At 41.7% G+C, this 24,338-nt stretch overlaps 2 protein-coding genes and 1 pseudogene across 4 annotated transcripts; all 3 read right to left on the reverse strand.

The window, feature by feature from the left end:
• Positions 1-4,666: 4,666 nt before the first annotated feature.
• gpr132b (G protein-coupled receptor 132b) lies at positions 4,667-8,661 on the reverse strand. Its single transcript, XM_084700480.1, has 2 exons — positions 8,560-8,661; positions 4,667-6,562 (listed from the first exon to the last, which is right to left on the reverse strand). Exon 2 carries the CDS (start codon positions 6,558-6,560, stop codon positions 5,502-5,504), a length of 1,059 nt encoding a protein of 352 aa, XP_084556606.1. The 5' UTR covers positions 6,561-6,562; positions 8,560-8,661; the 3' UTR covers positions 4,667-5,501.
• An 871-nt stretch (positions 8,662-9,532) lies between these two features.
• On the reverse strand, positions 9,533-20,342 carry vipas39 (VPS33B interacting protein, apical-basolateral polarity regulator, spe-39 homolog). 3 transcript variants are annotated; one of them, XM_084700615.1, is made up of 19 exons: positions 20,122-20,342; positions 15,031-15,129; positions 14,780-14,879; positions 14,459-14,602; positions 14,285-14,323; positions 14,050-14,114; positions 13,866-13,922; positions 13,680-13,772; positions 13,548-13,581; positions 13,157-13,259; positions 13,005-13,032; positions 12,673-12,746; positions 12,342-12,417; positions 12,007-12,141; positions 11,778-11,819; positions 11,329-11,505; positions 10,803-10,892; positions 10,515-10,619; positions 9,533-10,111 (listed from the first exon to the last, which is right to left on the reverse strand). In XM_084700615.1, exons 2-19 carry the CDS (start codon positions 15,127-15,129, stop codon positions 10,091-10,093), a joined length of 1,482 nt encoding a protein of 493 aa, XP_084556741.1. In that variant the 5' UTR covers positions 20,122-20,342; the 3' UTR covers positions 9,533-10,090. The 3 variants fall into 3 exon arrangements, with proteins under 3 accessions (XP_084556741.1, XP_084556740.1, XP_084556742.1); XM_084700614.1 differs by lacking the exon at positions 20,122-20,342 and adding an exon at positions 15,575-15,709; XM_084700616.1 differs by lacking the exon at positions 20,122-20,342 and adding an exon at positions 15,406-15,500.
• Positions 20,343-21,136: 794 nt separating this feature from the next.
• Positions 21,137-23,927, reverse strand: LOC146286836 (interferon-induced very large GTPase 1-like; annotated as a pseudogene).
• Positions 23,928-24,338: the final 411 nt, after the last annotated feature.

The raw sequence follows: 24,338 nt of genomic DNA on the forward strand, positions 1-24,338 counted from the left end.
GGATCTGTGTCTCCATCTAGTGGTAGAAAACAGCTCTATTTATTGTTCAGAACATGGTGTGAAAATGAAAGATTTTCCATCATTTTATCAATTTATTAAATCACTATATTACACTAGTTGTCCCACCACGATCACCCACCCATATTGGTCTACGTGACCATCCATTTATCCATACACCAATCCATTCATCCATCCAACCCACTTAATCAACATGACCCTAGTATAACACTACAAATCATTATAACAAGCCATAACCTCATGTCAAAGACAAGACACAAGGGATGAACTTTTCCACCAAAACGTTCTCAAAGCTCACTGATGTTGGCTAGAGGCGTATACAACTGTTAACCACTAGGGGGAAGCAAAGTGATTTGTCAGTCTATTTAACCCCTTTTGTTCCACTGTCATCAGTTTTTTGGTAAATACGATATAGAAAGCAAATCATTTGCTCTCTTGACCACAGATAATGGATTCTAATACCTTAATAATAGTCATGAGCCAATATATTCCATTTTTATTGAAATAGATGTATTATCTAAGCAGACAAGTCACTAAGTGAAGTTAGTTTTTCCATGTGTACACGTGATATTTTTACTTCCTTTCATTCATCAAGGGTGTTTGGGTAACTGGGCTATGACTACCATCTCTCAATACTGTTAACTAGTTATATGAAGTGTCAGTGAATTGGGGTCAATGAATTATGAATGCCAGAAAATCTATTGACAAGATGATTGTGTGGAAAATAGTCTACCTAGAGCATGATATTTTGCATATAGATTGTATTGAGGTACCATCTGCATTCTAACATCGTGGTTTGTGCAGCCTGAATTCTTATGGATTGGGTAAATATCTTTTGGGAAGTGTTTATCCAAGGAATGACAGAGGGTGTGAGGGTTTGATTGTGTTTCTGAGGCTAAAGGCAGAGGGAGCTGCTTGTGCTTGTTATGCATGAATAATTCACGCTGCTCATGAAAAAAGTAGACAGGAAGAAATATATGAGAGAGAAAAACAAAGCCAAAGACAAGAGAGAGAAAATAGGAAGGAAGTCGAATTTGACCTTACTGTAGCCGATGATTGACAGAACATCATTACACAACACCGATATGGAACTTGATGCGAAAATGTGCTTCTTCAGCATGTTTCCTCATGTACCACTTCTGTAATTTTCTGTGCAAAGTGCAAAAGGCTAAGGGAGCTTAGGTTTGTGTGTGTGCTGACCACACATACAAACCATCTTCAACATTAGCCAAGTCCTTTAATAATACAAGAGGGGAAACTGGTATCCTTGTCAACAACTGCCCCCAGTTCCCTTCCTCCCTCCAGCCCACCATGTTTTTCTCAGTCCAACCCTGCCCAGAAACAACCCCACCCAGAGAGGGGAAGAGGGCGGGGCTGAGCAGTCAGGTGAATAATGCCTAAGTGGCCACCAGCTGAGATTGAGACTCTTGTCACCTGTCAGCCCGACAGACAGATACCCTCAGAACCTCAGGCCATTAGGCTGTCCAGACAGTTGCCCACTCCACCTCACCCAAACAGACTGTCAGGGACCAACCACACTGCCAGGCCAAGGACAAGAGGGTAGCAGGGAGGAGGGGCCGGGGGGGTTTGTGGGACTTCCCCTCTCGGTAGAGAAGAGTCCCAATTGGCTGTTACCAGGTGCTGCCTACTTAATGATTCATTGGGGTACAATTAAGCAGCCTGTCTTGGTCATTGAGTGGGTTAATTATTCATGAGGTATGTGGAAGACAGGAAGCAGATGTACCATATGACCGTCTGCTGTCTCCAGTACGACCTCTGTAGTTATTCCAAAATGTACCTTTTCATGCTGTGTTGTACTGTGGGGTGGTGGGAGGGGAGCAATGGCTTTTTAGTACCCCCCTTGGACATTTTCAGTGATATACTGTACCACAAACTGAATCTATTATGGCTGTCCCTCTGAAACAACCAAATCAGTATGAAGGATATGACAACAACAAAAACACAAATGTGTTGTAGTCCAATGTATACTTAAAAGATAGTATGATATTTAATTCACATACAAATCGAGTTCATATGTGTAAGGGAGTCCTACTTCAGACACTATTATTCATGCAGGCTGGGCTGTGTATTCAGGACTGATTACTGAAATCAGGTTGATGAGGTGGAAACTCTGTACGAGAAAAACAGTCCTTCAACCTCTAGGCAGAAGAATAATGGAATACGTTTGTACAAGCATTTTCCCAGTGGCTGTGACTTGGGTTCAGTATACAGTAGGGCACACTCACTAAACAACAGGATGGTGAATGGACGACCACAAGGGGGACCAAGGACAAGCATGCTGTAAGCATAGACTGTTTCCCTATAAAAACAAACATCACAGATTTCTAAGACTGACACAGTAGCTGCTTCACAACCACAAATGCTGATTTCCTCCCAATTAACGTAGCACAGTCACAATGTCATTACAGTGCACCACGAAAACGTAATCACATTGCTTCCATCATTCCATTGCTGAAAGAATGACATTGTGGTGAGAACACCAGGCAAAGCAACAGTGGCTGCCATGAAACTCTTCCAACAGGGATTTTTTTCTGACAGATGGACAGGTTTGGTTACAGTGAGAGGTGGGGTCTGTTTTTTTGACGTGTCAGGGGTTTTAAAATCTCAGTAACATCCAGCCCATGTCACACCAAGGCTGAGTGAATGTTAGCATGCCTGATTGTATGGCTGTAAGGTTGAACCCCTTGAACATCAATGGGAGAAGTGTGTTTTTCTCCATGAACCTTAGAGATAGAAACAGTATGCTGTCCATAAATCTATGTAATTATGCAAATATTCCTACTTGATACAGTGGTTGGTATTTCCACAAATATATTTTTCAGCAGAATCCTTGTTAGTTTCAATTGCTAAATAAATGACAAGCTAATTTTGTCATTGTGCACAAATTGTGTGTTTCTTTTTTTTTTTGAAACATACAAGGGGATTTGAATCTGCAACCACTTGACTTGTAGTCAAATGCTCTACCACTGAGCTGTCCTAACCATTTCTTTTCCATTGATGCTCAATCTGCGCAGCTGTTGTGTGCTGCTGTGCAGTATTGCTCAACGACTACCATACATGGACAACCACGCCCAAACTCTTACCACCACAGACACCTGTCTTTCTCACACGTAGAGTGCTAACCCACACACACACACACACACACACACACACACACACACACACACACACACACACACACACACACACACACACACACACACACACACACACACACACACACACACACAGCCCAGCAGGATGTCTCACAACCAAAAGTCTACTGTCTAGACTCACACACTTACAGAATGGGAGGATATGTCTCCTGAGAGTCTGCATTTCATGTTGGATATGTTTGAACTCCTGTTACATTCAAGGGTTCTCTGATGATAAAAATAGATGTTGAAAATGTTAATATCACAATGAGTTTTATTTAGGAGAAGACGAAATATGTTACCCCTAGATTCAAAAGTATTTATATTACCCACACAGTATATACAGTAGATGTAGATATACAGATGCTTTAAATTCCTAAAACTACATAATACTGAAAAAGCAAAGATACTTGGGTGAGGAGGAATACCCCACCACAACCTCTACAATCCACATCAACACACGTTTACAGTTAATACACACCAAATCTTCCTATTACCTGAATAGAAATGTGAACTCTGTCTTGGTGAGAAAGCTGTTTCCTGTGTGTCAATCTGAGAATGAACAAAGTATTTCACAGGAAATGAATCTCTGCTTTTCTTGCACAAGTGATAAACACTTCTAATTGGGAAATCACCTCTTGTGATGGGAACCTTATGTGCACTACCCAGAGTTTGGCTCATTCATCTAACGCCTTGCTGTCTATTCTGATGGATGTCCTCTACTTTGTCATATGTAGTTAATCCATCAAGATCAAAGCTTAAAGATGCTGTAAAAATTCCATGATTTGAAATTCCTGAAAGCATGTGCAAAGCACGAAAATGTTGTCGCACCTAAATGTGGAGTTAGACTGTTGAACAGTTTCTCTCCCGTTTTCAGCTCAGGATTTGTAAAGTGGGGGCAAAAACCCAACCTATCTACATGACAGCGACCTATCTAAATCAGATCACAGACAGTTGCATTCTGTTACTCAGCTGGTACGATGCAAAGACAAAGTGATGAACACAAAACACTCAGAAACTGCAGGTAGGTCTGTTCTGATACCTGCACTTGATTTAGCTAGTGTTGCTGTTGTTGCTAAATTCAATACATTTGAAGGGGCAGAACTTATGATCCTTCAGGCGACCCCCCCACCCCAGTCTCAAGCAGAGATGACTGCTGATGTTCTCACAATTTCAAAGCCTAATTTAACATACTTGTCAGTGGTTTTATTCATTCGAATTGGGATGGGTAGTTAACAACACATTCTTCTGTGATGAACTTCAAACTCATTTTCAATTCCACTTTACAGCATCTTTAAGAAGAGCAAGACGGATGTTTTGAAAATGGTCTTCCTGTTAATAAACACGTTTTTTTTTTCAACTGGCAATTCTAAACCACAGATCTGCTGAATCCTTTGAAACATCCCATGCTTAAAGTATTTATATGCATCTTGCAGCCTGATTTTTAGGTTGAAGGCTGCTGACACAGAAAGACATCCACAATGCTGATAAGATCATGAGAAATGTCACACATTTTACTTGCAAAAACAGAACACGATGACAAACATTTACAAATATATTTCTTGTCTTTGTTTAAAAACAAAAAAACAGATACACTATGAATAAATACACCCAATTAACTTGATTTATTTCAAAATCAAAGTTAAAATGATTATTCAAATAGGCAAGAACACTTTACAGTGTAAAACAAGCACAATAAATAGGAAAATAATTCAAGTACAAATTTTAACAAGTATTAACAAGTTGGACTATATTAGACTGGCTTCCACACCACTGTCTGGTGTGAATGGCATCTGAGAGCAGTCCGAAAAACGCTACCCACATTCATGTCTCAATCTTGTATGTCAATAACAAAACAAAAAAAAGAAATCTGGATCCAAATAACTGCTTAAACAATTATCAATCCTTCTGTTAAAACTTTAAAGGAGGAATTTAGTGAAATAACTTTTTTTATTTTTTTATTTGTGGCATTTATCTCTAATACGGATAGTGACAGTAATTAGGGAGACAGCAAAGGGGAGAGAGAGAGGGAAGGACATGCAGTAAATTGCCCAGGCTGGAATTGTACTCGGCCGTTGCGGTAAGGACTTGCTTATGTGGTACCAGGTGAGCCACTGGGACACCCCAGGCAATATCACCATAAAGTCTTCTCTTACCTAAGCAAACTTAACAACCGTGCTTCTGTGGAACACATTCTACAAGGCTGCATTGTATCGTCTCACATTGCTACTGTTCTGTGAAAACTACCACAAGAGTGGTAAACTTCACACCCTTCTTTCATAAAGTCTGCATTCAGATATAGAATCCAATCAAACCTCACCTCCTCCATCAGCTACCACCCACTGGGTCGGTGGTAGCAACCTTAAATGAGTTCTTCATTTGGTGCTGGATGCTGTCTGTGGAGCGAGGCTGCAGGGTTCCTCGGCGACCCCTAAGGCCTGCCAGGCCGCGTCTCATCTCCTTACGGATGTTGTCACTGGACAGCACATAGAGGATGGGGTTAATGGCACTGTTGAAGGTGGACAGACCGAGAGAGATGGTATACGGCGTGTAGATGCGTTGTTCAAAGTGGCAAGCTCCCAGATCAGGAAAGTGGTAGGTGACAGCCCGCAGTAAAAGGATAATATGATACGGTGCAAAACAGACAAGGAACAGCGCCACCACGGCCACCGCTAGGTAGCGCACCCGCTCCTTCTCGCGTGGCCGTAGTCCTGTACTGGCCTGCACGTTAGCCAAGATGGCACGGTTGGTGAACACCAGCACTGCCAGCGGCATCAAGAAGCCAATGACGAAGCGGGCATAGTTAAAACCCGTCACCATGGCAGTGCTCTGACCCGGCTCAAAACAGCGCCTCTCCCCTTTGTCTGTGTTGCCTTCCGGCATTGTAAACACGGGCACGTGACCCACGGCTACCACCATGATGATCATCACGGTGACCACCGCCGCCAGCCTCTGTTGGCGTATGCCTCGGGACTCCACGGCATAAACCACCGCCACGTAGCGGTCGCTGGAGATGCAGCAGAGCAGGAAGATGCTGATGTACATGTTGGTGAAGAACAAGTAGCCCGTCACCTTGCAGGCCATTGAGCCCCATGGCCACTGATGACCTGCGTTCACATAGACGGCCCATGTGGGCAGCGTGGCCAGGTACGTGAGGTCACATAGGGACAAGCTCCACAGGTACACGCCCAGCACGTTCTTCCGGCGCACCTGGAGCCAGGTCAGGTAGATGGTCGCCATGTTGGCGGGCAGCCCGATAATGAGCACCAGGCTGTAGAGCACCACCAGGGGCACGCGGTCCTCGTCGTACGGCGCTGTGCAGTTGGAGGGGGCCCTCCAGTCCGCTGTCCCCGAGCTGGTCAGAGTCACCGTCTGCTCATGCATCATGTCTGGGGGGCAGATAGAGAGACAGAGGAGGTGGGGGGGGGGAATAGAGGTCACGTTTGCTATTCTTGTATGCAGGTCATATCCTCTAGCTACTGTTCCATTCACTGAAACGTCCAAAAACACTTCTACATACGAGTCTAATGAGAGAGTCAAAAGAAACAGACAGAATCATATACAGGGCTGGTCAACTGTTGCAAGAGCAAAAGACGTTTGGTTGGCTGACATTGTCATTTCCTCAGAATTATGTAAATCATGAAATGTGTCAAAATGTGTGGCCATTTCATAGTCACTTCATTATTTTATTTTTAACACTCCCTACCTTCGCTGAAAAGTAATGAGTTGGCAACCACCAACCACATCAGTCTCTTGGGTTATGGTATGAACCTTGAAAAAATCCTCTTAACCTAAAATAATCATCTATAGCCACACAGGATGAGATGGTGGACTTTATCGATGACTAGTTCAATGACACTGTTCAGGGTACCCAGGCATTTGAGATTTTAAGGAGAGTTTTGGGGGTATTTTCTGATTTATTTTTATAGTGACATGAAAGGCAGGGGAGGGCATGACATGCTGTAAATTGTTCAGGCTGGAAACAAACTTGGGCTGTTGTGGTAAGGCCTTGGCCTGTGTGTTTATACGCATTCTACCCAGTGACAGGGGCACCCCCGGGTAGAGATTTGGAATTGCGTTTCAGCATAGTTTTGTGATTGTCTGCACTGCATTTTTACCAGATAAATCATGCAGTTTCAGTAACACAGCAGCTGCACATCAGTCTGAGATATTTTGCACAAGCTTTTAACCTCTAACAGCAAAACAACTCCAACCCAATCCCCACAGCTCCCCACTGCTCCCTCATACAAGCCTCCCAAGCTTAGCAAGACATCTCCTAAAAAATTAATTACCAGTTTCAAAGGAGATGGGGGGAATACTGTAGGATGCAGTGGAAAGTAGATCAGGAAACATGGAAACAGCCTGTAAATTGTGGTCACTGTCAAGAAGAAGTCTCTCAAAGCAACCAATAAGGGATTGTGGAGAGGGTGAAGGGGCTTGTCCATTCATAGCATATCACAGCCCTTTAAACCAAATTTTATGGGTAAAGTGAGCAGTAATTTTATTTAGGTTTTATCAAAGCAGGCATGGTTAGGAAAATTCTGTCTTTAATAGTCTGACATGGCGTCTGGCACCCTGTCATTGTGATTTTTGGAGAACAATATTTTACGTTATTTCCAGCAGCATCAGAAAACGTACTTTTTACAGAGAAACTAAAAGTGCGGCATAGGTCATCATTAGCACCAGTTGGATTCAAAATAGTGTGTCCACACTGGACCACTCAAGGCTACCATCCTGACTAGACACTGTCTGGATCGATAATATATGAATGAGAATACTCGGCACGTTGAGCGCCTTTGTCTTCATTGTGTTACATGTCCTCCTTACTGTCACACGTTAATGGAAAATATGGGCCATATGACTTCATGCGCAAATCAAACCCCTTGTGTGTCACTTTCTATTAGCCATGTGACATGGGCACACGTTAATTTCACACCCGCATCTCGTTGCTACGGGCATTTGGGGGTAAATAGGTTTTTAGTGGATTTCTCTCTTGTACTTTGGATACAACCGGGTCGTATTAGTGAAAGTACATTGAATAATTAAAGTGGAACGTGGAGTCGGCGTGGTAGCGCCGTGGTGATGAACATTTAGATTTTTTCAGCTACTTTTTAAAGTTTTGTTTAAGGTTTCAATTAAACTCTATGATGTATGACACATTTTAATACTTAATTAATGAATTAATCCTGGCTTTATAATGATAATGGGTTACCATTTTACTATCAGTTTAAGTTCCATTCCTATAAGGTGTTTTAATTGTTTTACATAGTCAGTTGTATCTGTGCAATAAATAAACTGTCGCTGATGTAATGACAATGTTAAATACATTCAAATAATTTTGCAAATAGCTCCCTGTGCAGTATCACATTTAGAAAATAAAACTTACCGTTGGACTGTGTCGCTCTTGTTCATAGTAAACCTAGTAAAGAGGATATGTCAGCATGGGAATATCAGCCCGGTATGTACCTTGTGTGCTGGTTTGATGCAGTTCATTGCTTTATGTCTGCTTTGATAGGGGGAGGTACCCGAGGAGACTCAATTGTCACGTGGGTGGTATGGGACGCTACAGACACATTATTAATTTATCACTGAAACAAGCTTACTTCTCCTAAAATATACATTGATATATTTATACCGAATAATTTGGTGTAGAATCTTGTTTAGAACTGACTCTTCAATTCAAACGTGTTCAGAGAAAATTATATCCAGGTAAAACAATGTATTTAGTTATAGGCAACCCACGCACGCAGGCATTGACAGGAGCCTATGATAACAGGGACTATTTGAATTTCAGTTAGTTGAGGTCCTCTGGTTGTAAACCAAACCTGGCATCATTTGCTCAACAGTTAATGAAGGAGAATGAGTGGACCTCCGTTAAGATTGTCCATGGTAAATATGTATTTCACAGGGACAATGGGAGCTGCTTAAACTTGAAACGTGCACCTTAATTAACAAACAAAATAAGTTACTCAGTCTTTGATCTCCAGGAATGTCCTCCGTTCGTTTTCTCTGTGAGAAAGCCAACAAAAATCTCTGACAAAAAGCAAAATTATATTGCAAAATAAGGTGCTCCAAAGGAACAACAACTGAAAAGGGAAACGCTGTGACTGCACTTCCTCAACCGTCTGTGGTCTCTTGGTTTTACATACATACATACTGTGCTGTAGATGTGTTAAGGCAAACATGGCCAGGGTTGGGTAGGTTACTTTTTCAATGTTACTCCCCAACCCTGAAGATGGCTGCAAGCCATTTTAAGCTGCCACAAGTAATATTGGTAGGCTACACTGTTACAACTTCTGACAATACAATAAAGAATCTCATCAAGTCAAAACAAAAGATTGAAACTTGACATGAGGGTATTTTTACATGATCAATGTTCAATTATTTAATTTCTGTGTTTGGTAAAACTAAAATGACAAGGAATGTACTAGGACATCACGTGCATGACAACAGTGTAAAACTTAATTCCAGACGATATCTTCTTCTGATGCAGCTTTTTGCATTAGTTTGGGTCAGGAGCACAGGGCCCAGGAGGAGCGAAGGACACTTGGCAAGGCTGATATTAGAGCTGGGATAAACATTCCATTCCTTTGGGTGCTCTTAATTCAGCTTTCAGTATATGATCAAACATCAACTTAAGTGCACAACTAACTAACAAGGTAAGGTAAATCAAGCACACCCTAGAAGTTATAAAAGGAAAAACCGGACAATGAGTCTTGACTTATAGGGCAAGCTTTATGTGAGACAATTACTACTGCAAAAAACAATGGGAAGCGGTTGGCTTCATGATTTCTTCTCTGCCATCCTGTTACTTTCACCATTTACTTGACTTATAATGTCAGGTAAAAATGTCCATTACCATTGTAGACAATCATTCTTAAATGCTGCATGTTGTTAATATCTTCCATGGGATGAGATCAGTTTTTCCACCGCATTTGCTGCAAGTAAAAACAGGGCACTTGTTCACTGACAGTGAAACTATTTAACAGAAGTAAAAACAACAAAACAATAATTCAACACATATTAAATAGTGATATTATTTTTCAGAAAGGGCACATTTATTCAAATAAATAAGTGCTTCTTAGAACAGGATCTTGATGCAGTCCCTAATTATCCCGCCACTATTGTGGTGGCACTTACAGTAGAAGCCTGTATCATCAGCAAGACAATTTATTCTTCGATAACCCGACCAGTTTCCTATACACCATCTCCATACAGTATCCTCATATCTACACCTCACTAAGGCACCCAGGGAGTTGTTTGAGTCACAAACAAAGAAAGAACAAAACTTATTTCCCATGTCTGTGTCGTCAGAGTCCCCAGTTTTGTCAGCCATCTTACCGGGTTATTTAGGATTTCCTCAATCTTCCTGTCCTCTGGAGATCCCCTCTCCATCTTCCCCCGGTAAACAATCAACTGCTGCCGGTCCTTCAGATCCCGGTAGGTCTATAATGCGGTCACACACAAAAAACATCAGTCATCACAACTGATCCAGTAGAGCTTTTTGAATATTGACATACATTGAGTTATGTGAAGTGTATCCATTTGCATACACGTATCTATAAATATATGTTGTGGTACTACGTCTTCATCTAGTCCTGCTAGCATCTATCCATATCTATGTCTCACATTGATGATGGTATCATGGCACTTGTACTTTTGCGCCAAACTGATCTTCATGTCAGTGTCATCCACCAAATTCACATAATCTTGCAACACCTGAGAGGAAAGGAAAGGAATGGATGGAAATATGAAAGGAGCGTCATGGACCATTCAAATCAAATCAAATGTATTTGATATTACAGTTTGTAACATACTATGGATTATTTTACATGGAATTGTGAGGAACCTTATGTATTTTCTACATAATATGGGGCATATACAGCCGAATACATATATGCATACATAGAGTGCATTCATACTGGATATAGCATAAATTAGGGTGTGGCAATGACATAGAAAAAAGCTAGCCATAGGAATCCTACTTGTGTTGAATACAATACTAGACAAAATCTTTGCTCTCATAACCAAATTCCAATGCGGTGTGAGATGCACACATTCCTTCAAAGCACTGAGATAAAAAATACATAAATAAAAATGATAGTCTGTAGGCTACCATCTTTAAAAGATACTACCACAGCAGCAGATGCCCTACCGAAACAGGTGCGTTGTTTTTCTGCAAGATGTCCACCACTCTGTGGAATCCTACAGGAGACTTTTTCTTGGTGTAGCCTAGCCAGTTCTTGGAGGTGAACAGTGCATCGACATCAAACCACTGTTTTAGCTTTGCCCTGGCACCTAGGGCTGTGAGAAGATACTGTTTCTCTGAAATCTGTGTAATGAAAGAAACATTAGGAAACGTACCAGACCAGTACTAGGAAAAGTAAATGTTGGAATTGTTAGCCTGGGAACCAGAAAAATCTGAAAGCTCATGTTTATTTGCTCTGGCCACCCGACAGATTTCTACTCGGCAGTGTGGTCAATCACAACCGTTTATTTGATACGGGTAGGTTTAATACGATTCATGTCTGTCCAAAGGTGCAATGTTGAGACATCTTTGTAAACAACCAAGATAACGTTGCATCCAGGATGCTTCCGTCTTACCCTGAAAGTCTTCCGAATGTTGGCTGGGCTGCTGTACGTGCCCTGTGGGGGAGAATGGACCACTGTCATCCTTTTCCCTCAAATGCCGCATACTCTAACATGTACCAGTATGATTACATATACATACAGTTACTCAAACAGGCTTTACCATCACACACACACACACACACCAAAAAGCTGGAGGTAATAGGCTCAGATCATAACCAAACAGTCTGCAGTAGCAGCTTACGTCAGACTCTCCGAAGTGGTAGAAGCAGGAGTAGTACAGAGTGGTGATGATGGGCATGTTGAGAATGGAGGCTTTCCTGGGGTACTTTTTAAAAATGTCTGACTGGCCGCTGCTCTCCACCTTTTTGTCATTAGCCTGGTTTTAGCAGGGATGATAAGAAGTTTGTCACAAACAGGACAGTAAGTGAGACATTTTCTGTAAGAAACTAAATGTACATAATGGGCAGTTGGCCCTTCACTATTTTTAAACGCGTACAAAAAATACACAGTATAATACCTACAAAGTACTAACTGATAGAAGTGTACACTTATATTTTACCGCACAATATATGTCACCTCAATGATAATCTGTCGCTCTAGGAGGGTGTAGTGGTCTTGAATGTGCATAGCATCGTCTGGTGAAAAGGGGAGACTGAAAAAAGACAGTTCTTGCAAATTAGGTGATTTCACTCCATGTCAATAACTACATCATTCATGAAATGGCACACTTATTTCACCTGTACTACCTGGGAAAGGGTTTCAGTATCATGATGCCTCATTAATTGAACCTGCACTCAGATATTTTAAGACAATGCTATTTCCCTATGAAGGGAATTCATATTTTCAAAATAATGTTTTTTTTTCAATATTACGTAAAAAACTGAAAAATCGTTTAGTAAGTCTGTACCTGAGGCAGCTTTTCAGGTGATCCCTCCGTTTGTTTTCCTCTTTGATATTGAGGTATTCTCTGTACTGCAACAGCTAATTCGAAACACAACAAAAACAACACACCAATAAACCGCAAGCCTTAAGTTAAACATGCACTGGCTGGACAACGATAGTAGGGATCAAATCCCTGCCTGGCATATTTCACAATGTCCTATGTTCATTTGTTGTGTGTATAATGCTGAGTGAGCTGAATGCTAATCAAATTATATTCTTCTCTTGAATCCCTGAAACTGTTCCCCTTTTCGGCCTTATATTTTTTGTAATGCCAACTCAAAATGTTTAAGGACATACCGACATGTCTTCTGTTCTTCCCAAGGACCTTGAATGCATGAGAAGGTGGAAATAAAACAACATTTTAACAGATATGAGCTTGAAGTTTGACATCATGTGACAAATTCAAAAAAGGACCTTCTCACTGTTGCCACTCTCACACTCTGACCTACCTGAACAGCTCCAACAAAATCTTTTGTTCTCCCATTTCCTTAAGGTAGTGGATATAATGTCGAAGAGCTATTTCCCTACTAATCAACTCTCGAAATAGAATTTCTGTAAAGAGACATTGGACATGTAGTCATTTAGCAGATGCTCTCATCCAGAGCGATTTACAGTAAGTACAGGGACATCCCCCGGACACTGTCATTGTCTTTACCTCATAAAGTCAAACACAATAAAGTTGCTTTTGCTCTGCTGTCAAAAGTATGAAATCCGTTCAAATTAATCTTAACTTCATGCTTAACTATTTTTATCCATTTTTATTAAAATCTTGCAAGAACATAAGGTAAATTACCTTGACATACAAACTGTATGTACAAAATTGCATTGAAATACCCTTACCTTTGCCTAATGATTTCTTTAGATATATCAAAATCTGCAATAAGGCATTTGAGAAAAAGAGTTAAGAGTATAGTGTTAGAATGAAATTAATACGTTTTTTATAATTTCTGTTCCAACAAAATAGAACTGTACCGCTGTGATGACGTTTCCATCATGTGCGTTCACAGCGTCGTCCAAGAGTAGCAGTTTGTCTTGTAAAGAGCGGAACTTCTCCAACGAGTAGCCCTATGGGGGGGAATACAATCAAATGTAACTCTTGATGTAAGGATCACTTAGTCACACGCATTTTTACGCACATCAAACCATTGTTGTAGTTACCTTTCCCTGCTGCATTCTCTTCACTGTCTCCTCAGGTGTCCAATCGCCTACATAGTCCTGTAATCACAACAGGATATGACATAAGTGAACTAATTACATGTTTACAAAAAAGGTACTAATCTAGAGCAGTATCTTTAAATGGTTATAATTTTGGGGAATTATTTCAACTGCATTACTGCTGTACCTTGTATTCTGATTTTGGCTTCCGAAGCTCAGGGGCATAATGTCTGTTGTGCGTATCACTAAAAGCTATAAAGATAGCAACGGAAATGTTTATGACCATTGAAGTTGTGAATAATTCCATCTATTCAAGGTCAGTGAAAATGTGTGTTCTCACCCTGTCTACACACTTTTGAACACACAAACACAATAATTTATCTTATTTAGATTTATCAAATGCTAGCAACAATTGTGCTTACACTCAGAAAAGGACTGTTGATTGCCAAATTTGGTCTTTGCTGTGTGAGAAAAGTACACAAAAGTACAGGTATTTCATATCTCAATATTTAAGTAATAACATGAAGTTAGTATTATAATATGTACTGAGTAATAAGCGTGTCTATATGAACCGTATTAAGCACTTAAGAATTTACCTTTGAATAAGGAACTTAAGGAATACCCTGAGTTATTCTTGGGCAATGAGGGAGCAGTGTCTATTTTGGGGAAACCCATCTCCCGTTGTTCGCCTGTTGTTGTCCGGGTGCTGGAGGCCGTCTCCTTGACAGACCAAGCAATGCCTGAGGAAAACACATGATCACTTCAGTACACACAAATCCCTATTGTTCGCCTCAGTGTACCTTTAAATAGAGCACCTAGAAACAGGCTATTTTTCAGACCATTTTAGGTCTAAGACAATTGGAATTATAGGCTTCACTGCAATATCATGAGGTAAACATTAATAATAATCCTCTCACTTCCAACAGGTTCTCCACTCCAGCTGACCTTCTCCACGTCATCGTCATCTTCATCAACAAGACCACGAATGCTGTTCACTGCCTGCTTGGATTCCTTTAGCTACAAAAAAGTTAATATTAGAAATAAATACTACAACATTGCAATAGCCATTTCTAATTGCACACTGTGTTACATGTTTAACGACTTCTTCCATAATATGACAACGTGTCCATGGGCCTTCTAAAGCAAGGATAATTTCTGAGCTATTTACCTTGGTATAGTCATCATCATCGTCCTCAAACGTGAACGCTTTGACCTTTAAATTCGAACTGTTCCAATAGTCTTCCTCATCCGGCTTAACCCTTATCATCTGAAGGAAAAAAGAACAAATCACGTCCACTGCTACTGTGCAACTAATTGACAAGCTGTTTACAAAACTGAAACTGGGTGACAGAAGTGGCTAGTTAGCTAGCCTACAATACTAGTCTGTGTTGTTTTGAATACTACGATCTAAACTGCTTAACCAACCATAGCGCACGCTATATGATGTTTGAGACGTGGTTTGCTGCCAAACCTTAATAACGTTATTAAATCAAACAGATAACAGAAGTGTTAGCCTATGCCCCTTAATTGATAGCTGGTTTACCCCGGCTGTGATGAAGCATTACATTCTTTCTGGAGGCAGCAAATAGGTAGAGATACCTCAGATAATATTGTACAATTGAAAAATGACAACTTTACAGAACGACACTGTATATAGTTGAATAATAGATAAGTGATACATTAATAGGCAATACATATAAGCAACAATTTACCTTTTACTTGCAATAAGATAGCGTTTTAGCAACACCTCGACTTCAGAAGTAGCACTGTGGTGCTTTTGGGAACTGTAGTTTACACCTGTATCGTATACTTGAAGCTTCCGCGTGTGCTAGTTTAAAACGACTACAAACCAGACCCCCACCCCTCGTCTTGAGGCAACGTCCCCGGTGGATGTTGGTGGTATTGCATTTCCGATTTGGTAGCCGACTCGTCCGGTCGATTTTCTTGATTGCTTTGATGCAGTTGTCAACTCATTTTCAAAACAGTTAACACAAGCCGAAACAGTGGCACTCATGGTCAAAATGTCAAATGTTGTTAGCAAAGGGCTCTAACCGTGCCAAAAGATTTAAAATATGCAACTAAAGTACATTTTGCCTTCAAACACCACAACTGGCAAACAAGTATGAGCTCTTCCAATCAACCATTAGACAGTGAACAACAAAATATAAAATACAGCACTCAGTGCGAATCAGTACACCATTGGTTGTGTCCAGGCAGGTCAAGGATGCACGACAATTAGAAAAAGGTTGACTCGGTTTTATTAGCTCAACGTCGGATCATGCCACCAATCCACAACAGAGTGGCTATGAGTGAAGACTCTAAAATACAGTAATAAATTAAATACAGTAGTTGGACATGTTCAAACATAGAATGTACAGAATCGCTTCCTTAACGGGTCTCAGTGGTCAGTGCACTGATACATTAGAACGTACAACAGGTGAACAAGTCTTACTCATATATACGTCCCTATTCGTACATATTTCCCTCTCATATTGTCTATTAAGAGTCTGGGCCGTATCTATATTCGCTCTTAGGGCCTCACTGCATGACCTCTTGACTTCACAGAGACTCAAGCTTCAAGTACACAGAAAATCCTTCCTACACATTGTATCCTTAGAGGAACTTGACTCAAATATTAAATCTTTCATAGTTTCCACTTCTTTGTGAGTAATGTCTCTCCCGGATGTAAATTGCACATCTGAAGATGTTCATTTAACCCAAACAAAGACCAACTTTATCTAAGTTTATATTATAGACATACAACAATAGTCTAATGCGATCTAAACTAACTTGGAGGGTAAAATACAGTTTGTATGAAAAGGTTCCAGTGAGGAGAGCAAAGTGTGAACTGCCCTGTTATCAAGCTATCAACTGGTAAATAGGAGAATTAACCCCTTTGTTTTACAACCATTCAGTCTCATGACCCTTGACGTGCGAATGTAAATACAGAGAATGTGTGTCCGTACTCCACAATGGATGAAGATCAGTGTGCATTGGACTGATCATCAGCAACATTATTCAGAATGTTTGTTTAGGACAAGTTATTATTGAAATAGCTTCTGACTATTTTGGTATCCAATCAAACAAATCGATTTCTATGATACTTTAAGCGTATAGGTGAATTCTTTCACATCTACAAGCCCATCTAAGTAAGCCTAAATTGTGTTATTTAGAATAAAACAACCTTTTTGACCTTCCAATGTTAGGATTAATTCTTTAGCAGGCACTTTTATCCAAAGTGACAACCAGTATATGTAGAACAGCAGAAAGAAAGTTCATAATGAAGTATCGCCGTGAAGCAATGAATATAAATGTAGTAGGCAATTGTATCCAAAGCAACAGCTAGTGTATGTAGAAAGAAAAGAAGAAATAATGTTCATAGAACAACAGGACTTCAATATAGTCTGAGTAAATATAGACAGATTCAACATAATCAGTCAGTATTGTCTGAAATATATTCAGTATGCTCTGAAAAACCATAACAAATGATAACTTGGTGAGAGACATAGTAACCCTCTACATCCGAACCACCAAGTCTACCATCACAGTGTGTTTGCAGCAACCCACACACCCCTCAACACCTCCTTTATTTACAATACCAGATCATCTTAAACAACAACGGAATATTTCATGTGCTGGAATTTAATTTCTTCAGAACAGAAATGTGTCAACTAGAGTTGACCAGGTTTCTACCCAATCTGACACAGCTTCCCTTCCATCGTTCCATCGGCCAGTTGTTCTTCCAGCTGTGGGTCATACAGAAGTTCTTTCAGGTGATGACTGCTGACTTGACGCTGACGTGATGACTTGGCCCCAGACATCAATGCTTTAGGTTTTGTTCTAGTGTGGATACGCAAGTGTCTCTTCAGATGGTGATCTCTTTTACATGAATAGTCACAGTGTGGGCAGCTGTAGGGCTTCTCTCCTGTGTGGATTCTGCTGTGATTCTTCAGTGCACTTGAGGTAGAGAAGGCTTTATCACAGCATTCACAAGTGTAGGCCTTTTCCCCAGTGTGGGATCTGCGGTGAATGTTGAGAGTACCAGCCAGGCTAAAGGTTTTACTACAGAGGTCACAACTGAAGGGCTTCTCTCCAGTGTGGATCTTGCGTCAACCTCCATGTTAATGAGAACTCAGATTTTACATATAAAGGAAATCTTTTGTCTGTCATAATGTCCACTCTACATATGATGATGATTTGATGATTTGGTGAGAGGTGTAAGTTTCTCAGGTTTATTTTGTCTCCAGAAACATGTAACAATGTGATAACAACTTTAATTCTGGCATACAAATCCTCCTTATAATAATTTGATTTTCTTCAAAATAATATAGGATTAGTTACTACACAAGCATTTAATGCAAATTAATAATACTCTTTGGGTTTTGGAGACTTGGATTGGATCCAATAATAATATTCTCTATTGACCATGCCAATTTCTATTTAAAAATTGAGAATTACAACCTAGAAAATAATTTAGCCTACTGAAGGTTTTTGAGCACTCAACTGACATTGACTCCACCCCAGCAATACAGAACACAGCAAACTATCTTTATGCTGCCCACGAGAGCGGTTCATTTTGATAATCTCTCCGCCAACCACTCATTCTCTCCCTCACCCCGCTCAACCGGGTCAGATGGGACAGGTTTGCTCCTTTTTCCGCATCTTAAATACACATCCACCCCACTCTCTGTCTCTGCCAAATCATTTGAACACCATTATGTGATGCTAACCGATCCTATCAAAGCATTCTTAGTTGTCCTCTATTGCCCACCAGGTCCGCTAGCCGACTTTGTGGAGGAGCTGGACATGCTCCTCAGCGTCCTCCCGGATGATGGAAACCGCTAATGATCCTTTAGGATTTCAACATCCACCTCGAAGGAACACAGGCCGCCGACTTTATGTCTCTCCTGACTTCTTTCGGCCTGACGCTGCTGAACACACCGGAGAACCACAAGGCAGGAAAACAGCTCGACCTCATCCGACAAGTAACTGTATCACTGACTTCACCTCTGTAACCCCACTACACATTTCTGATCACTTCTTTACTTAGTTCTCTGTCTCTCTCCCTCCAACTCCTCCTGCCTCCCCAACTCTCGTAACTTTCCACCGCAATCTCCGCTCCCTTTCCCCCTCCCATTTCTCCTCCATTGTAACATCCTCCCTGCCATTTACAAGTTCAAGACTCACCCCACCCACACTGCCACCAACACCTCACGGATGTTCTTTGTGAGGAACCATCCACCTTTTGGGCAGCTGAGAGAAAATGGCAGAAGTCCAAAGACGGACTGTACCTTGATAAGTATTACTCCCTCCTTAAATCCTTTTCTGCTCACACAACTGTCACTAAAACTTCCCGAACAAAATTACCTCCGCCTCAAACCTTTACAAACTTTTCTCTACCTCCTCCACCCTTCTTACCTGGGACAGCTGTGGCTTGAGGGTGATACACGAGTTCTTGGCCCGTGAATCCAGGGTCACTGGGTAAATAAGTGATGGACCCCCACACCCTTAACCCCCTATATTTGAGCCGGACCTTGGGCAGAATGGCCGGCATGCACAGCTGTCTGCAACTGGAATTTCTAGGGTCTGTCCACTGGTGCTGGTTTGACCCATGAGAGGAAACTCAAAGGCTATCAATTTATAAGTCATCAGCGTTCTAACAGATGCCAATTCTTTCATTGAACTGCACAGCTGTAGGTCTCTCACTGGCCAGATACCGTCTTGTAAATAACCCGTCACTGCTCCTTGACAGTCAGCCTCTAAAGAGGAACGTTTGCCCACTGGAATTGTTTCCCAGCATTCCCTGTGCATGTTTTAAAGAGGTATTCAAAAACCTCTCATATTCAAAGACACCCATTTATATTTAGAAGTAAAATGGGGGGTTATTGATAGCCTCCTCAATGCAAACATTCCTTCCAGGTGGTGGCAGCTGTCCAAATTCCGCAACAATTATATGTACATAAAACATATTTACTGGTCAACATCCACAAACATGGACTAGTGGGTGTTGTTGTTTGGCACTGTATCTTCCATTAGAGTCGAGATATATATATGTATATATATGATAGATATATATATATATCATCATAGACAAATAAATAAATTGGATGTCTGTGGAATTATTATGTTAATAATAAGTTTATCACAGGACTTCATCTATTGGACATGGAGGATTAGACCATGTATGTACAGTACATCCAGTGTATTTGAAGTAGTTATGAAAAGTTAGTTAAAGGCAGAAATCTGAATAATTTCTTACCTGCTCTCTGCAATCCCAAATAGTAAGGGTGTAAATATTTCAGTCACTAAGTCACTACTCTCATATAAACTGCTTGAATTCTGTTAGTGTTTGACAAGCTCAGGCACCATCACTACTGAAGTTTCATAAAAGTATATTGTATTCCTCCTCTCTTCTAACTTCAGTCAGTCTGTGTCCTTTTCTTCCTCTATGTCAGGGTCACAAGAAAAGAAGAAGAGCTTTGTCCTCTCCCAAGTTTGGGCCTGCAGTCTTCTTCACACACTGAGAGGATGAGTGAGAGGGTGAGTGAGCGAGCAAGCAAAGAGAAGAGTGAGTGAGTGGGCAAGACCAGGAGAGAGGGGAGAGTGAGAGGCAGAGGGAAAGGCTGAGATATGAGGGGGTGGGACGGAGTCTTCCCAGGCAGACGAGTGTAGACCAGTGCAGTGACTGGGCTAAATTTAACCAGTGTTTTCATTCACTCATGGCTGTTAGCAGCTAAGCACATGGAGGGACTCAGTTCCAGGCCCCTCTGACAGTTGAACACAACCCTTCTCCGGCAGGGGAAGTCCAGCCTGACCACTCCCGTCAGAGGGAGGGATAGCACTCTCTCACTCTCTGCCCGGTCAAGTGACATTAACCTTCGACTTCCTCTGAGACAAGGCCAAGTTGTGGGGTACTGTAGATTAAATGTGATCACCAACCTCCACCCATTAAGGGTTGAATAAGTGGGTCGAACTGAATTAACAGGCAGTCAAGTGACGTGTTAAATTGCTTGAATGTCAAATGACTTGCCTGTGTTGACATCTGTAGTTCAGTCTGGTCTATGTTGGTTTCCCACCAACATACAGTCATACAACATAGTGTACTGACACAAAAAAACAGTAACTGCTCTTTTTAGAAATGTAAAAAGCACACCTTATGTAAATCTCAAGAATACAAATGATTTCAGACCATACATGTGACATGCCATTGCACACATTCCTTATTTAATAGTACAAGGAAATGTATGTCAGGAAAATGTCCCTCAACAGGCACATCAAATCCTTGGCTTGTTTTTCACCATAACTAAATTCCTTGTCCACAAAATGCAATTGTTTTGCATGTTGACAGAGTGTTGAATAGCCCCGTTCCGGTTTTTGGGAGCTAATCTCACATTTATTGGATTTTTTCCTGTCTGACTTTTTTTCCTGTCTGGTGAGAATCAGAGGGAAAGGAGACTTTGAAAGATTCCTGAAAATATTTAGTTTTTTTTCTTCTAAGGAATGTTCTGAAAGTAGAACAACATTCACAGTGCTCACTGACTGCATGACTTCAAGTTGCTGTGGTTGGTCTCTGGCATCACCCTAAGGTTCAGAAGAGCCACACAATCATCAAAAATGTCATCTTCCTTCCCTGCTGGACAGTACCATGTGATCCCCGCAACCCCGTCCATGAGGACACAGTCTGGAGTTCGGCCTTTGCAAAGACGACGGAAAAACACAGTGTGCTTTTGTTTGGTAATGACACTGTTCTAGATTTGGGACTTGGAAATGAACGACTCTCCCAATCTGATGAAGGATGGAACTGGCACTGGTGTATTAAACATGTGTCTGCTCTTGTATTTGCCAGGGCTGTCTGTTTTAGATTGTGCTTTACTTTGCCATGACTTCTTGATGTTCCGAAGGGTCCAGAGAGGGAAATCTATTCTATATTCAAAAGGTTTAGGTACAAGGAAGGGCAGGCCAGGAGAGTTTTGAAAATATGTACTGCCTCAAAAAATCATCGGCACAGTGAAAAACTGCCATGTGAATGTGTTGCACTTCAATGTGTACTTCTTGGATGGTTTCTTCTAAAAAGATTTTTTAAATCATCTTCATCATGGCTTTCTAAAACTGTGACATTTGGCTCAGGTTTGCAGGACCGAAATCTAGCCCATCATCATTAGTTTGTACAGATACTGAGAGCCCAGCTCTTTTTCTGTTTGAGGTGGTTTAACATCCTGAGGTAAAGCATCTATCACTAGAACATCCCTTTGTTGCAAGCGTTTGGGGAACATGTCGCTTAGACCCAGTTCTTGGAGTCAATTCTTACATCTTGTTGTTTTCCCTCTTGAGACCTTGCCTGAGGAAATAAGTAAGATAATTTATCATTTGTTATTATAGACTTTCATAAAAACAAACTAAAAAACTCAAGGGGGAACTGGACATCAGCTCCCTCACCAAGAAAGCACAACAGAGGATGTACTTCCTAAAGCAGCTGAAGAAATTCAACCTGCCAAAAACAATGATGGTGCACTTCTACACAGCCATAACTGAGTCCATCCTCACCTCCTCCATCACCATCTGGTATGCTGCTGCCACTGCCAAGGACAAGAGCAGACTGCAGCGTATCATCCACACTGCTGAGATGGTGATCGGCTGCAATCTACCTACCCTCGAGTACCTGTACACCTCAAGGATGAGTTTTAGTTTGCTAATGTTTTAACATTCTCAGAGAATGCCCGTAGACTGGCTCTGTGTGTCTGAACAGTCAGTAGCACAAGACACCAACTAACTCTTTGGCTCTCGACGAAGATGGTAGCATTTTTCTCTCCTCGCTTCCCTGACCTTCCCTGCTTTGCTCTGTCTTGTCTTGTCTGTCTCAAGATACTCTCTCATCATCACTCTCTGAAACTAGAAGCATGGAATTAATTAGCTGGTCTCTCAATGCAATTGACACCATCTTCTCGAAGAGAAGCTCGGGTTCGGGGGAACCCAACTGTCCTGACGGGACGTACGCAGCTGGCTACACGATGGACGCGTGGGCGAATTGGCGTGTTGTGTGTCTTGCGGCGCTTTCTGTTGAGGATGTTGAAGACATCTTTATTTTCAGAACCGTTATTACAGGCTTTCTGCTGTTTGGAATAGGCGGTTGGCTTGTATATCAGAAAGTCAAGGAAACGGCGCGGCCATCAAAAGCCCCCTTAGGCTGCCCGATCTGATTGATTCGGTGGGTAGAGCTGTTGGAGCTCTGACTGTGAACTTACAGCGTAATATGGATTACAACAGGGAGAAGTTTGCGGCTCTGCAAAGGAGGTTCGAGGACTTGGAGGCCTTCCTGAAGGGTGGATGAGAAAATTGAGTCGAGTCTACTCGTCTAAACAACTACACCAATCTTATCTACTTTCGGCCCCGTAACCAGCACAGGCCTTGGCCAAGGCCGTTGCTGGAAAACAACTCCCCTGGAGAGCGCTGAAGCGAGACTATCTTGCTCTTCCCTTCCCCCTCCCCCACCTTCATCTGTGGCTTGGTCTCTACCCGGGTCATGACCAAGGATGTCTCCTTGCCAACACAATCTGCATAGGGAGACTCGGACTGATTGTGGCCTAGGTCGAGGGTGCCAACCCAGACCTACTCACACATTAACTTTCACCTACAACAGATACCACCACCCCCCACCCCCATCCAACGCCTTCGACTGGTTGGTGGGTGGCTGGTGGGTCTGTGTCCAGCGCCTACCATGGCTGCAGGTCCAGATGCTGCTTGTCTACCCCCCCCCCCCCCCCCCATTCCCGTTGGAAGTGTTTTTGTAATGTTGTGTTGTAAATGTTTGTGGGCTTATGTGCTGAGGTTTTTGCCTGTTCCCACACTGTACTCCTCTAGGAGCATTGTGGGGGTTGCCTTTTTCTCTCCTCATGTTATGCTTTGCTGTAACCTTTCTAGTTGGCGCCGCTAATAGCTGCCTAGGTAGGCTCTCCTGCCAAAGTCAATTCCGTGTCTGTGCAAACTTTCATGGCAAATAAACATCAATTCAATTCACCGTCTACGGAGAGCCTGTCCACCAGGGGCGGTTTTAGGCACGGGCGTCATTTTCCGCCGAGGGACGGCTTTTCCGTAATTTGTGTGTTTGGCGCCCTCTGCTGGCAAAAAAGGCATTCCGTGTACTATGTTATTAGACATTCTCTGGCTATACCCCTCAAAATCCATTTTTCTCTCGATGTAATTTTTTGTCTAGTAATTTGAATTCTGAATTCGAAAGGGGAGGCAAAAAAATACTCACCGCTGGGTGTTAAAATTTTTTAAAGTCGCCTTTCTGTTCTAAAAAGCCTTTGAAAATGTCATTGACGTCATACACATCGTACGACCAGAGCTATTGCTTGACGGCAAGCTCTGGTTACTTCCACTTTTCTCTCGAGGCATCAACCACGCAGCTGACAGGTTAGGCTCTCCCTGTCAATACACATGCTACAAAGAGTTTTGGCTTGCTAATGTTGTTGCTAA

The sequence above is a fragment of the Hypomesus nipponensis genome, chromosome 6 (assembly GCF_054491055.1).
Source record: "Hypomesus nipponensis isolate SF chromosome 6, ASM5449105v1, whole genome shotgun sequence".
NCBI lineage: Eukaryota > Metazoa > Chordata > Actinopteri > Osmeriformes > Osmeridae > Hypomesus > Hypomesus nipponensis.